General features: G+C 47.3%; 1 protein-coding gene across 2 annotated transcripts; it reads right to left on the bottom strand.

Annotated features, from left to right (window-relative positions):
- Positions 1 to 4,315: 4,315 nt before the first annotated feature.
- On the bottom strand, positions 4,316 to 7,767 carry LOC119318068 (WAT1-related protein At1g44800-like). Of its 2 annotated transcripts, none has more exons than XM_037592577.1 (4): positions 7,481 to 7,767; positions 5,780 to 5,842; positions 5,020 to 5,703; positions 4,316 to 4,883 (listed from the first exon to the last, which is right to left on the bottom strand). In XM_037592577.1, the coding sequence occupies exons 1-4, from the start codon at positions 7,672 to 7,674 to the stop codon at positions 4,589 to 4,591; spliced, it is 1,236 nt and encodes a 411-aa protein (XP_037448474.1). In that variant the 5' UTR covers positions 7,675 to 7,767; the 3' UTR covers positions 4,316 to 4,588. The 2 variants fall into 2 exon arrangements, with proteins under 2 accessions (XP_037448474.1, XP_037448475.1); XM_037592578.1 differs by having other exon boundaries at positions 4,319 to 4,897.
- Between the last annotated feature and the right edge of the window lie 8,390 nt (positions 7,768 to 16,157).

Genomic DNA, 16,157 nt, shown 5'->3' with positions numbered 1-16,157 from the left:
GACCCGTCGTGGCACACGGCATGGCACATGTACCGGACTGGATGCACAGACGTATGTGCCAAGAGGGAATGTTCTTGTGGCTCGACGAGGACGTCGGTTCCACTGAGTGGGGGTGTATGTGATAGTCTGGCTTAATAGGAATAATAAACTACTCATATCAATAAGGAATTCCTTTTTTTCCAGAAGCTCATAATGCGAAAAGACTTGTATTAATCTGCGGGATCAGTCTAGATCCTGTCTGAAGTAACGACCACCGCCGGATGGTTTTTTGATGCGGGGCGATGTCAAATGGTAAACTCTGCGTCCGAGCAGTTCGGCCCAGAATCTAAGGGCCAGCTTTGGAGATGATCTAAGACACCATATCCACATTATCAACTGTTGGGTGGCTCGATTAGTACTGTACACACGAAAGAAGTGCCCTTTCTTCAGGGTAATGTCACTTAGGACAAAAGTTAACAGGCCTTTGTTTGATCGTCCACTAGACAACTGATGGTTTTGTCGTCTCCGGTAAGCAGCACCGGGGAGGAGGACCACCTCACTTTCCGTCTAGCTTCTGTCGGCGTCGCGTCGCCTGAAAAGAGGAACCAGAGGTGGACGTTTCTTCGCAGCAGCCGCACCGGCGTTACACCGCGGCAGGTTATCCAGCCATGCATGGCATGAATCAGACGCACTAACCGCGGCGCGCACCCTTTCTTCCTCTCCGGTCAATTGAGAAAGACAAGGGAACGAAAAAGAAAATACGTAGACCACTTGGCTTAACTAGTTTAGTTTAAGCCATCCCAGTGGCCAACTCGCCTCCAGTCCGTGTTGCTCGCTGCTGTTGCAACAACAGCAACGTTAACACCACCACCACCGGCGGCGGCCGCCTCACCAAAGCAAGTCATCGTAGCCATAGACCTAAGCTAACCTACGTAGTAGTAGTAGTAGCTAACTTGTCCTCTTACTTACGTACAGACGTGGATAGCAGCGGCAGCACTAGAGGCATCATTGTTACCAGATCCGCTTTTTGCTCAAGTGTTCAAACTTTATACATTAATAAAATGTAATGCTAACCCTGCCATTAGCTACAAGAAGACAACAACAGGCGATAAGATATCAATCATCGAATATTTTGCGGCAATGATTTGCAGCTTTTGGGTTGCGCCATCACCTTAAACTATCAGTGGCTGGAGTTCCAGAGCCACGCCGGCCTATCATGCGACCGCGGATCTGATGGGGTCTTCTTTGCTTTGCATGAAAAATGTATGTGATGTCTGGTTGGAAGGGAAAATCCTACTCTTTTGCTTGCTCTATTTTTTGAGCAAAACTCTTTTTGCTTGCTGCGTCTTATCTGTTGTGGCTTACTCGTTTGCTCATCCTTAAGAAACTTCATGACAAGAACCAAGAAGTTTGGCTGGTTTTGTGGGCTCGACGTGCCCAGGCGGGTGCGCGGCCTCGGGGCCAGGATGGAAGTCGAAGCGGTGGCTTCGGAAATCTCGTGCGCATTTGGTATTAGCTTCGGTTGCATGGGTGAAAGAACCATCAACTCGACTGGCTCACGGCCTCAGGGCCGGACGGAAAGTCGGAGCGGCGGCTCAGGAATTCTCCTGTGTAATGTTGGCCTTCGTCGCCTGGGTGGCAGTGTCATTGACTAGTTTGGTGTGCAGCCTCGGGTCCGGTGTAGAAGTCGGAGCTGCGGCTCTGAAGTCCTCTATAGTGTTGTGGGTTGTCGTCTCCGGTCACTTGGCTGATATAGTCTCGGGTCCGGTGTAGAATCATTTCTGTAACATATGTATTGTTGTAGAAATATATTTGGAACAATTATTTTGTTGCAAAAACATTTTTGCAACTGAGGTTTTGTTGTAATTTTTAAATCAACTGAGGCCTTGTTGTAGAAATTTTCCGTGAGAGAGGTTTTGTTGTAAAACATAAACCTTCATAGACCATTGCAACACCGCATATGTTTCAAAAGTATAGCCCCTGTTGCATGAAGGATGGTATATAGGTCCTCACTTACGCGTGTTATCCAGGGAAGGTGTTGGACGCGGCCATTGCAATCCGCCGATTGATGGTAGGCTTTTGCCATAAATAAAATACATATGTGAAGGATTAAGTGTTGAATTATATATTAGATTTTGGCCCATACAACAAACAATTCCTGAAAAATCTGAAAGGCCCATGTGAAGTTTCATGACATGGTCGATTATGAAATTTCTCATTTGGCGCACAAAAAAATACTCTCCCTGGGAATTCCCTATTCACCACTCTCTACGGCGAACTATCATTCAATCGCACAGAGAAATGACTTAGCGACCAGATTGGGCCGACTCATATTTGAGCGTTTTACACAACGCAAGCAACCCTTTTTTAACCTTCTAGACGGATACCTAAACCGGTTTTATTTTTCTCACTGGAATTTTATTTGGTTTTTTTTAATCTTTTTCTTCTTCTTTTTCTTTCCCATTTTTAAATTTCAAATTCATCATAATTTTCAAAAATTGTTTGCTAATCTAAGAAAATGTTCATAATTTTTATCAGTAATTACAAACAAATGTATTTAAAAAATCATTAATATAAAAAATATTTGGAATTTTAGTAAATGTTCATAATTTTTTTAAATTAATATTTCCAAAGACACTAGAAAATTTAAAAAAATTGTATTTCAAAAATCAGTTTATATTTTCCAAAAATTCCAAGCTTTCAAAAGGTGTATACAAGATTCAAAAATTGTTCGTGTTTTCTCGAAAAAGAATCATGATTCAAAAAAAATCACATTTAAAAATATCTCGGAATTGTAAAAATGTTCGGTATAGTATATTCGCTACAGTTTGGTTTCTGTATGTCACTAACGAGCAGCTCGGCTCGTTAAGCTCGTGCTCGTTAAGGCTCGGCTCGTTAAAGCTCGTTAAGATTAACAAGCAGAAAACCCTGCTCGGCTCGGCTCGTTTGAAGCTCGTTAAGCTCGTGAGCGCTCGTTAACAGATTGTAATGTGTTATGATATACAAGATGAATGCGTAGGTGTGGTTTTCAAGATGAAATATGGTGACTACAAAAAAGAAATGCACTAGTTTGTTGCCTCATATGTCGAGTAGATTGAATTGATGGGCTGAGGTGCTACAAAAAGTTTGTCACATAGTTTCATATATCTTATGTTGTTACTAATGAGCTTAACGAGCTACTCGTGAAACTCGTTAGCTCGTTCGTTAAGCTCGTTAAGCTTAACGAGCTAAAATCAATGATTGGCTCTGTTCATTAAGAAGCGAGCTCCGAGCTTAACGAGCCGAACTTTCATCGAGTGCTCATTAAGCTCGCGAGCTACGAGCTTATGGTCCAGCCCTAATGAAGACCGCTAAATAGAGAAAAAGATGAAAAACCCGCTGGAGATTTACTGGCATAGTGGGGCTTATGGTCCAGTCCGACGCAAACATGGCAGGGCGTGCCTGCCGTGCGCAGCAGCGGGCACGGGAGGCGGCAACAGCGTTTGCGGCGGTGGGCGTCGACGAGGCGGAGTCGCATTCTCCGGTGCCCCGTACGGTACAACACTTTGGGCGCCACCATCGCGTCGTGGTGGATGTCGCCGGCTCGTCCCAGGACGAATCCATTATCAATCTGACGTCCACCGGCACCTAACAGGTTTCGGGCTCCGACGAGAAAGAGTAGGGCATGGAAGACGGCGGCGCCCCGTGTCTCGTGAGCTGGCACGTGTCCCATGTCCTACTCTACCTTACTGGTGACCGAACCAACACTCTGGGGAGCGTAGCCGGCCGCCGGGCATGGCCACGGCGACCGGACAAGCTCCGCTTAAAAATCGCTACATTGCATGTAATAATACAGATTTGAGGTTTCTAATTTGAGGTATCCGGATGTGGATTGCATTATTTGAGATTTGATCGATCATTGTGCACGAACACGTCTGGGCACGTCGGCGACGTTTGAAGCCGGATTACCCATCACGGTTGTAGATGCTCTCAGTGAGTGAGATGTAGACGGACCCTTTCAGTTATGGACGGGACCTATGGGCGCACGTTCGCTATACAAGGCTGCGGGGTGGCATGTATGGTTAGTCCATCCTCCTGAGATGGTGAACCTCCTGTAATCCTTCAGCTTATTTATTAATCGACGTGTTGATGGCTCAAAAATAAAGTTATGGGCGAGACCTTCATCCTCCACATTGACGTCGGGCCTTTATGCCCACTTTCAGAATTTGATGAATACCCTTGTCAATCTAACATGCTTCCCTCACTATGCTCGTCTTATGGACGATTTGGAACGAGCATAATGCAAGAGTGTTTAAACATAGCGCAAAGAAGTTAGGGTCTTTTATTTCACGCGAATAATCCGCATGCCGTGTTTGTGGGGTGTCATGTAACAAACTATTTTCTATCTTAATTAATAGATGAGGCAAAGCTTTTGCTTCCGTTTCAAAAAAAAAAAAGCTTCCCTGCTCAACTTAGTAGTGACTACTGACAAGCAGCATCTGGTCACTCTCACATAGTCACATGATAGGATCGTAGCTAGGGAGAAGCTGACAGGAATAAAATATATATTGAGAAAAAAATCATCTCCATGCATGATCGCTCGATGGACCATGCACTACAAGGAAAAAAGCTAGACATATACTGGTCGATGGACGACTGGAGGACGTATAAAACGTAGCCACTCCAATCGACCCCTTGCTAGTAGTGCCCATTGGTCACGGGCGTCTCGACGTCGACATGGCCGCCGTTGCCGTTGCCGTTGCCGAGCTCGTGTTGCTTGATGTGGCCATGGCCGTTGGTCGCCAAGGTCAAGGGCAGCGCGCCGGCTCCTTTGACGCTGACGTCGGAGAGTTGGCTGGGGCTGATGATAATCTTGTCCTTGCTCTTGCCCCAGATGAGGAAGTAGAGGCCTGCCACGATGATCACTGCACCAATCACACTGAAAGCAAAATTGAAATGATATCATTGGTATATATGGAATAATGTTGCACTAGCTAAGTAGCTAGTGCATGTATATCCTCGTCCATTTTGAAATGGTGGAAGCACTATCGTACGTAGTACCTTCCGAGAGTGATCTCCTCCTTGAGAATGATGGAACCCATGACGGCGGTAATGATCATGCAGAGCGGGTTGAAGGCCGTCACGAAGACCGGGCCCCTTTGCCTCGACACGACGCCCTGCAAGTAGTAGGCCACGCCGGAGCACACTATGCCGGCGTAGACCACGGTCAAGAGGCGGGTGTCGAAGCCGATAACCCACGCATGGGTGTTGGCGCGCTCAGCGACGACGGCGACGGCGCCGCTCATCAGCGAGCCCATGCCGCAGATGAGCGCCGTGACGGAGAGCTCCGCCGGGTAGCTCCGCAGCGTGCTGGACTGGAGGATGAAGAAGCACGACCAGACCATGCAGGAGCCGATGAGCATCATGGTCCCTTTCAGCCAGTCCCGCGCGGCGGCGGCGCCAACGGCGCCCTGGCCACCGGCAGTGGCGTGGTGCTGGCCCTTGGTCCACGGGAACTGCATGGCGGGGCCGTGATAAAGGATCATGAGCACGGCGCCGGCCACGGTGAGGACCGTGCCGGCGATCTTGGCCTGGCTGTGCAGGCTGCGCAGCCGCACCTTCTCCATGCGCAGGATGAGGGCCAGCACGAAGGTGACGGCCGGGAGGGTGTTGAAGAGCGCCGTCGCGAATCCCGCCGAGGTCAGCTTCGCGCCCAAGAAGTAGAGGTTCTGGTCAATCACGGGCCTGAGAGACCCATGCAACACAGCACATCAGTCACTAATCAAGAAAGAGTTATGTGTAGTTAACAGTACGGACGTACTCGAGGATTGCGAGCCCCATGATCTTGAGGAAGATGGTGGTTGACATCTTTGGCCTCCGTCCTCTGCACATGTTATACGTAGGTTGGAGCAAAATACACAATTAGGTAGTGTTCTGTTCTCTCATGGATAATGATCTACGTAAATATGAATCGAAATGAACTCGTATACAGTCTTGCTAAGTCTCAGTCGAAGTCAATGTTATATCCATGAAATTTTGCATTGAGATCCGTACAAAAATTTCTTTTTAAATTTGTCTGTTTCTTATGGCATGTTATATCACTTGATTTAGAATTGACCTAGCCACACCTTTTGGTTTGTAGGAATGAAATCCCCTTCCTATAGAGGAATTCTTCCTATCCTTCATATTTCATAGGAAAATAAACATTAGTCTAAACTCAATGGAAAAAATCATATGATGTGAATCAAAGGGCATCTCCTTTCCTATTCATATTCATAGGATTTGAGATACATGTCATCTCATTTCCTATGACTTTTCTATTACTACGATTTTCTTACCCTATGAACCAAAGGAGGCCTAAAGTGTATCCAGTGTATTAGTGGATGTAACTCTATGGATGAACGGTCCATAAGCTTCTGGTTGACATGTGGGGCCTGGTGGTTCCATGCATGGTAGGTCCTCCACCAGTGGCCAATCAGGTCACACTGCCTAGTGGAGGTTGTCCAGGTGCGTTTACACGTACGTAAACACACATACCGCACATATGCCGGTTAGCTAGCTACATGCACCTGCTTATGTGTCATTTCCTACTTCTGCTAATTAATGCACTCTGATATTATGATTGATCCATCCATATACAAATGACGATTTAACGCCTGATAAGGAAAGCCAAGAAAGCTAGCTGCTTTGCCGGTACAAAATAGAATAAGCTATCAAGATGTGCACCTACACTTTACTGGATTAGGATCCACGAGTGCAGCTTGCACCATCTAAATGAGACAAACATACCCCTAAAAAAATTCTAAATGAGACAAAAATGAGAATATATGAACCGAGCAAATTGTACGTGCGTGTTAATCGATCGTGGGGGTGCACGTTTGGCAAGTTGGCCTTGTTAATTGTCATGATCTTCCTTTACTATATTGATCCATTTGTTCTGTTGTCCTTGGCTCCTGGAAACTTTGTCTAACTAACTAAAAGCAAAAGCCAGAGTGTATGGGAGCATCGGTCAGAATAATGCTGGCAGCTAGCTGCACATCCACGCATGCTTGTGTAAAACTTGAAGCGCTCATTTATGTTGGAACCGTCTACTCTAACTAATTAAATGATCTATCTCTAGTCCTCGACTTTCATGGTAGCTCATGGCAATGTATAAACAACCGAGCCCTCGCTTAGATAGTTAATGAGATGATTGTACCCTGAGTTAATTAAGATCATTACATCTCGTACTGTGTGGTGAACTGGTGACTTTGCCGTTTGACGTAGAGGCTCATCTGCTGAAGTGTACGTGTTGATCATGATCCTCAACCGGATGTTCTTCGAAGGAAAAATAGGCAACATTGACATTATATGCACGCCGCCCGCATGATGCGTGTGCATGCGAGCGAGCCCATGATGCAATACCTACTGCACAACGATGCACGGACAAGAGAGTGGCGCTTGCGTACGTGCGAGAGCGTCGTGTGTGTGAAGGAGAGTATAGTTATTCGATGCATGGATGAATGGAACTAGGTAGGGTTACCTCTCGAAGTAGAGGGCGAAGGGCGTCATGACGGCGGTGGCGACGAGGTTACGGTAGACGACGAGCACGAAGTGGCTCATCCCGGCCTTGAGGGACGCCACGGCGATGATGTACATCCCGGCGAACCCCACCTGCAGCAGCACCATCGCCAGGTATGGCTTCACATCGCTCACAACTTTCCACCCCATACCCATACTTCTATCTCTCTCCTCCGGCTAGCTAGCTACTTCTCTCTCACTCAGTAGCCCGAGCTCGATGTGACTCACGCAAGCAATGGCCAATGGCTGTGATCGTTGGCGATGAGCTCACAGGGAAACCGGCTCCTTTATATAGACGCGCTCCACCGACACTGTGCGGCCAACGGTACATGTAGGGTTCAGGAGCAGGATGAAAAGCGTAGTGTGGCTCATCGGTGGATCCGAGTCATCGCCTTTGCGTCCCAGCGCTAGCTTAGCTGATAAGATGTAGCAGTAATACCATGCTACATAAGTGAATGATATTATTCCCGGAAAAATAAAATGTGAATGTTAATCTCTTTGTTCTAAATGCGTAATTGTAAATCTAGAGATTCTTCCGAAAGGACCAGAATCATATATTTACTTTCTGCTAATAAATAAAAGTAGAGTTAAAATGCACTAAAGGTCCTAAAAGTGTCCTCGAAGTCTCAAAATACACATTAAGGTCCTAATCTTATAGTAAGTGGTTCACTCAAGGTCCTTGTCAGTCAACCTCGTCCTCTACCCACGTACTTAGCTAGGCTAGACGTGCGCCATGCACGCCCCCGTGCAAACTGCCGCACGCCGTGCACGTCGCGCATGTACTCTGCGCTCCCCACGCTCTCCTGTAACCTATACATATGCTAATGCATTCATCGGCAGCACCCAAGGTGCATTGCCCAAACTCCTCTCTCCACTCACATGGTATCAGACACCAGGCCCCTCTAGCGCCTGACGTCGCTTCCGCTGCCTGCTCCCCTCCCGTCTCCGGCCATGTCTGGGCCGACGCCTCCCCCAGCCCACCACCTCCTCCCCCTCGTCCTGGTCGCACCCTCGCGGGTGCTCTTGACGACGCCGCCTCCGCTACCCCTTGGGCCCTTGCACCTACGCTCCTCACGCCCTCGGCGTTTGTGCTGGGCATGCGCCCTGGCCATGACGCTCTCACCGCTAGGTCGTCCGCCGCCCAGCCACTGCCGCTCTCCCCCCTGGCTGGTGTGTTCATCAACCACCATGTCCCCCTCGTCCTCACGCTGCAGCCGCCCAATTTCTCCCAGTGGCGCACGTTGTTCGAGGTGATGTTCCAGAAGAGCGGTGTCGCCCACCACCTCACCGGCGGCCCCCGTCTCGGCGATCCCGCCTGGCTTCAGGATGACGCACACATCCTCTCCTGGCTGTACACACGTGTGAGCCCGGAGATCTTTGGTCTCATCCACCAGCGTCACGCGACCGCGGCGGAGGTCTGGGCCGCGATCACCTCCCTGTTCATGGAGAACCAGGAGCATCAGGCGGTGTTCCTCGCCACTGACTTCCGGCGCATCGAGCAGGGTTCCTCCTCCGTCATCCACTACTTTGGGCGCCTCAAGGAGTGCGCTGACCGCCTCGCCGACCTCGGTGAGCCCGTCAGCGATCGCGAGCAGGTCCTTAACATGTTCCGCGGTCTCCACCCACACCTGCGCTACACGATTCCCATCCTCACCATGCAGACGCCGTTCCCGTCCTTCCTCTGCTGCCGGGCCTTCCTCCTATTTGAAGAAAGTCGTCACACGGCGGACACCACCACCGAGACGGCTCTCCACGCCGCGCGCACTCCTGCTCCTGGTCCTGCCAATGGAGGCGGGGGAAACCGTGGCGGTTGCGGACGCGGTCGCGGCAAGGGCAAGGCGATCGACACCGGTGGCTTCAACTCCGGCGGGGCCTCCTCGTCCCGCACACCTGCACTGCCGGCGGCTAACACCACCCCCTGGACCGGCATGGTCCATGCCTGGCCAATGCCATGGCGTCCCCATGCCCCAGGTGCTGGTGTTCTCGGGCCTCGCCCCGGGGCTTCGCCACCGTTCGCCGGCGCCGTCTCCGACTACTACAACAACACGACGGCGACTCCATCGGCCGCAGCACACCCGATCCCGCCTGGCGCTCCTCCGCTGCAGTGGACTCCTGGCGCCGTCCCGCCGCATCCCCTCTACGGTGCGGCTCCCACTTCGGCGTGGGATCAGCACGGCCTGGTGCAGGCCCTCAACAACCTCCACGTCCAGCAGCCCCAGCCGCCGGCGCCCACCGCGGATTGGTATCTCGACTCAGGTGCCTCGTCGCACATGGCGTCGAGCTCTGGTATGCTCTCCGTCTCCCACCCCTATACTTCCTCAGGCATTACAGTTGGTGATGGGACCTCGCTCGCGGTTACACACACTGGTCACACCTCCATTCCCACCACCACGACACCTCTTGCACTTCGCAACGTACTCGTCTCCCCCACCTCATCAAATTTTGATTTCTGTCAAAGCCCTAGCTCGCGATAATCCTGTTAACGTCGAGTTTGATGATCGTGGGTTCTTTGTCAAGGAACGAAGGACAAAGAGGGTAATCCGCCGATGTGATGCCAACGGCGATCTCTACCCCGTGTCTACGCCCATGTCCGCGTCCACATCCACTCCGTCGCACCACGCGCTCACTGCCGTCTCCACCGATACATGGCACCAGCGGCTGGGTCACCCCGGCCACGACTCCCTCCTCAGCATGCTTCGCTCGTCGTCCACGCCGCGCCATGGTGCCCTGTCGTCCGTGTGTCACGCCTGCCAGCTTGGGAAGCACATTAGACTACCATTTGGGTCCTCGGACCATGTATCTTTCTTTCCGTTTCAATTAGTTCACTGTGATGTCTGTGAAGGAAATATGCCCTAGAGGCAATAATAAAGTTATTATTTATTTCCTTATTTCATGATAAATGTTTATTATTCATGCTAGAATTGTATTAACCAGAAACATAATACATGTGTGAATACATAGACAAACAAAGTGTCACTAGTATGCCTCTACTTGACTAGCTCGTTAATCGAAGATGGTTATGTTTCCTAACCATAGACATGTGTTGTCATTTGATTAACAAGATCACATCATTAGGAGAATGATGTGATTGACATGACCCATTCCATTAGCTTAGCACCCGATCGTTTAGTATGTTGCTATTGCTTTCTTCATGACTTATACATGTTCCTATGACTATGAGATTATGCAACTCCCGTTTGCCAGAGGAACACTTTGTGTGCTACCAAACGTCACAACGTAACTGGGTGATTATAAAGGAGCTCTACAGGTGTCTCCAAAGGTACATGTTGGGTTGGCGTATTTCGAGATTAGGATTTGTCACTCCGATTGTCGGAGAGGTATCTCTGGGCCCTCTCGGTAATGCACATCACATAAGCCTTGCAAGCATTGCAACTAATGAGTTAGTTGCGAGATGATGTATTACGAAACGAGTAAAGAGACTTGCCAGTAATGAGATTGAACTAGGTATTAAGATACCGACGATTGAATCTCGGGCAAGTAACATACCGATGACAAAGGGAACAACATATGTTGTTATGCGGTCTGACCGATAAAGATCTTCGTAGAATATGTGGGAGCCAATATGAGCATCCAAGTTCCGCTATTGGTTATTGATCGGAGACATGTCTCGGTCATGTCTACATTGTTCTCTAACCCGTAGGGTCCGCACGCTTAAGGTTTCGATGACAGTTATATTATGTGGTTATGAGTTTTGATGTACCGAAGGAGTTCGGAGTCCCGGATGAGAACGGGGACATGACGAGGAGTCTCGAAATGGTCGATACGTAAAGATCGATATATTGGACGACTATATTCGGACATCGGAAAGGTTCCGAGTGGTTCGGGTATTTTTCAGAGTACCGGGGAGTTACGGGAATACGGGAGAAGAAGTATATGGGCCTTATTGGGCTTTAGGGGAGAGGGAGAGGCAGGCCGTGCGCCCCCCCAAGGCCTAGTCCGAATTGGACTAGGGGGAGGGGCTGCGCCCCCTCCTTCCTTCTCTTCCCTCTTCCCCTTCCTTGTCTCCTACTCCTACTACATGGAAGGACTCCTAGTTGGACTAGGAAAGGGGGAATCCTACTCCCGGTGGGAGTAGGACTCCCCTAGGGCGTGCCATAGAGAGGGCCGGCCCTCCCCTCCTCCACTCCTTTATATACGGGGGCAGGGGGCACCCCATAGACACACAAGTTGATCCTCGTGATCGTTTTCTTAACCGTGTGCGGTGCCCCCTTCCACCATACTCCTCGATAATATTGTAGCGGTGCTTAGGCGAAGCCCTGCGACGGTAGAACATCAAGATCGTCACCACGCCGTCGTGCTGACGGAACTCTTCCCCGACACTTTGCTGGATCGGAGTCCGGGGATCCTCATCAAGCTGAACGTGTGCTAGAACTCGGAGGTGCTATAGTTTTGGTGCTTGATTGGTCGGCCGTGAAGACGTACGACTACATCAACCGTGTTGTGCTAACGCTTCCACTGTCGGTCTACAAGGGTACGTAGATCACACTCTCCCCTCTCGTTGCTATGCACCACCATGATCTTGCGTGTGCGTAGGAAATTTTTGAAATTACTACGTTACCCAACAGTGGTATCAGAGCCTAGGTTTTATGTGTTGATGTTATATGCACGAGTAGAACACAAGTGAGTTGTGAGCGATATAAGTCATACTGCTTACCAGCATGTCATACTTTGGTTCGGCGGTATTGTTGGATGAAGCGGCCCGGACCGACATTACATGTACGCTTACGCGAGACTGGTTCTACCGACGTGCTTTGCACACAGATGGCTGGCGGGTGTCAGTTTCTCCAACTTTAGTTGAACCAAGTGTGGCTATGCCCGGTCCTTGCGAAGGTTAAAACAACACCAACTTGACAAACTATCGTTGTGGTTTTGATGCGTAGGTAAGATTGGTTCTTGCTTAAGCCCGTAGAAGCCACGTAAAACTTGCAAAAACAAAGTAGAGGACGTCTAACTTGTTTTTGCAGGGCATATTGTGATGTGATATGGTCAAGACATGATGTAAAAAAATTTATTGTATGAGATGATCATGTTTTGTAACCAAGTTATCGGCAACTGGCAGGAGCCATATGGTTGTAGCTTTATTGTATGCAATGCAGTTGCATTTTAATGCTTTACTTTATCACTAAGCGGTAGCGATAGTCGTGGAAGCATAAGATTGGCGAGACGACAACGATACTACGATGGTGATCAAGGTGTCGCGCCGGTGACGATGGTGATCACGACGGTGCTTCGAAGATGGAGATCACAAGCACAAGATGATGATGGCCATATCATATCACTTATATTGATTGCATGTGATGTTTATCTTTTATGCATCTTATCTTGCTTTGATTGACGGTAGCATTTTAAGATGATCTCTCACTAATTATCAAGAAGTGTTCTCCCTGAGTATGCACCGTTGCGAAAGTTCTTCGTGCCGAGACACCATGTGATGATCGGGTGTGATAGGCTCTACGTTCAAATACAACGGGTGCAAAACAGTTGCACACGCGGAATACTCAGGTTATACTTGACGAGCCAAGCATATACAGATATGGCCTCGGAACACAGAGACCGAAAGGTCGAGCGTGAATCATATAGTAGATATGATCAACATAGTGATGTTCACCATTGAAACTACTCCATCTCACGTGATGATCGGACATGGTTTAGTTGATTTGGATCATGTGATCACTTAGAGGATTAGAGGGATGTCTATCTAAGTGGGAGTTCTTAAGTAATATGATTAATTGAACTTTAATTTATCATGAACTTAGTCCTGGTAGTATTAGCATATCTATGTTGTAGATCAATAGCTCGCGTTGTTGCCTCCCTTTATTTTTGATATGTTCCTAGAGAAAATTGTGTTGAAAGATGTTAGTAGCAATGATGCGGATTGGATCCGTGATCTGAGGTTTATCCTCATTGCTGCACAGAAGAATTATGTCCTTGATGCACCGCTAGGTGACAGACCTATTGCAGGAGCAGATGCAGACGTTATGAACGTTTGGCTAGCTAAATATGATGACTACTTGATAGTTTAGTGCACCATGCTTAACGGCTTAGAATCGGGACTTCAAAGACGTTTTGAACGTCATGGACCATATGAGATGTTCCAGGAGTTGAAGTTAATATTTCAAGCAAATACCCGAGTTGAGAGATACGAAGTCTCCAACAAGTTCTATAGCTAAAAGATGGAGGAGAATCGCTCAACTAGTGAGCATGTGCTCAGATTGTCTGGGTACTACAATCGCTTGAATCAAGTGGGAGTTAATCTTCCAGATAAGATAGTGATTGACAGAATTCTCTAGTCACCATCACCAAGTTAGTAGAACTTCATGATGAACTATAATATGCAAGGGATAACAGAAACGATTCCCAAGCTTTTCGTGATGCTGAAATCGACGAAGGTAGAAATCAAGAAAAACATCAAGTGTTGATGGTTGACGAAACCACTAGTTTCAAGGCAAAGGGAAGAAGATGAACTTCAAGAAGAACGGCAAGCAAGTTGCTGCTCAAGTGAAGAAGCCCAAGTCTGGTCCTGAGCCTGAGACTAAGTGCTTCTACTGCAAAGGAACTGGTCACTGGAAGCGGAACTACCCCAAGTATTTGGCGGATAAGAAGGATGGCAAAGTGAACATAGGTATATTTGATATACATGTTATTGATGTGTACTTTACTAGTGTTTATACCAACCCCTCAGTATTTGATACTAGTTGAGTTGCTAAGAGTAGTAACTCGAAACGGGAGTTGCAGAATGAACAGAGACTAGTTAAGGGTGAAGTGACGATGTGTGTTGGAAGTGGTTCCAAGATTGATATGATCATCATCGCACACTCCCTATACTTTCGGGATTAGTATTGAACCTAAATAAGTGTTATTTGGTGTTTGCGTTGAGCATGAATATGATTTGATCATGTTTATTGCAATACAGTTATTCATTTAAGTAAGAGAATAAATTGTTGTTCTGTTTACATATATGGTTACACACCCAATGAAAATGGTTCATTGGATCTCGATCGTAGTGATACACATATTCATACCAAAAGATGCAAAGTTAATAATGATAATGCAACTTATTTGTGGCACTGCCGTTTAGGTCATATTGGTGTAAAGCGCATGAAGAAACTCCATGCTGATGGACTTTTGGAATAACTTGATTATGAATCAGTTGATGCTTACGAACCATGCCTCATGGGCACGATGACTAAAACTCCGTTCTCCGGAACAATGCAGCAAGCAACAGATTTGTTGGAAATCATGCATACTGATGTATGTGGACCGATGAATATTGAAGCTCGCAGCAGGTATCATTATTTTCTGATCTTCACAGATGATTTGAGCAGATATGAGTATATCTACTTGATGAAACACAAGTCTGAAATATTTGAAAAGTTCAAAGAATTTCAGAGTGAAGTGGAGAATCATCGTAACAAAAATAAAAGTTTCTACGATATGATCGCAGAAGTAAAATATTTGAGTTACGAGTTTGGCCTTCAGTTAAAACAATGTGAAATAGTTTCACTACTCACGCCACCTGGAACACCACAGTGTAATGGTGTGTCCGAACGTCGTAATTGTACTTTACTTGATATGGTGCGATCTATGATGTCTCTTACAGATTTACCGCTATTGTTTTGGGGTTATGCATTAGAGACAGCTACATTCACGTTAAATAGGGCACCATCTAAATCCGTTGAGACGACACCATATGAACTATGGTTTGGCAAGAAACCTAAGCTGTCGTTTCTTAAAGTTTGGGACTGCGATGCTTATGTGAAAAAGTTTCAACATGATAAGCTCGAACCCAGATCGGAGAAGTAAATCTTCATAGGTTACCCAAAAGAAAATGTTGGGTACACCTTCTATCATAGATCCGAATGCAAGTTATTCATTGCTGAGAATGGATCCTTTCTAGAGAAGGAGTTTCTCACGAAAGAAGTGAGTGGGAGGAAAGTAGAAAACTTGATAAGGTAATTGTACCTTCTCCCTTATTGGAAAGTAGTTCATCACAGAAATCTGTTCTTGTGACTACTACACAAATTTGTGAGGAAGCTAATGATGATAATCATGTAACTTCAGATCAAGTTACTACCGAATCTCGTAGGTAAACTAGAGTGAGATCCGCACCAGAGTGGTACGGTAATCCTATTCAGGAAGTCATGTTACTAGACCATGACGAACCTACGAACTATGAGGAAGTGATGATGAGCCCAGATTCCGCGAAATGGTTTGAGACCATGAAATCTGAGATATGATCCATGTATGAGAACAAAGTATGGACTTTGATGGATTTGCCCGTTGATCGGCAAGCCATAGAAAATAAATGGATCTTCAAGAGGAAGACGGACGCTGATAGTAGTGTTACTATCTACAAACCTAGAATTGTCGAAAAAGGTTTTTGACAAGTTCAAGGTGTTGACTACGATGAGAGTTTCTCACTCGTATCTATGCTTAAGTCTGTCCGAATCATGTTAGCAATTGCCGCATTTTATGAAATCTGGCAAATGGATAAACAAAACTTCATTCCTTAATGGATTTATTAAAGAAGAGTTGTATACGATGCAACTAGAAGGTTTTGTCGATCCTAAAGGTGTTAACTAAATATGCAAGCTCCAGCGATCCATCTATGGACTGGT

The sequence above is a fragment of the Triticum dicoccoides genome, chromosome 6A, assembly GCF_002162155.2.
Source record: "Triticum dicoccoides isolate Atlit2015 ecotype Zavitan chromosome 6A, WEW_v2.0, whole genome shotgun sequence".
Taxonomy (NCBI): Eukaryota; Viridiplantae; Streptophyta; class Magnoliopsida; order Poales; family Poaceae; genus Triticum; species Triticum dicoccoides.
Note: the sequence above shows the minus strand (reverse complement) of the source record. Positions and strands in the feature narration are given on the sequence as shown.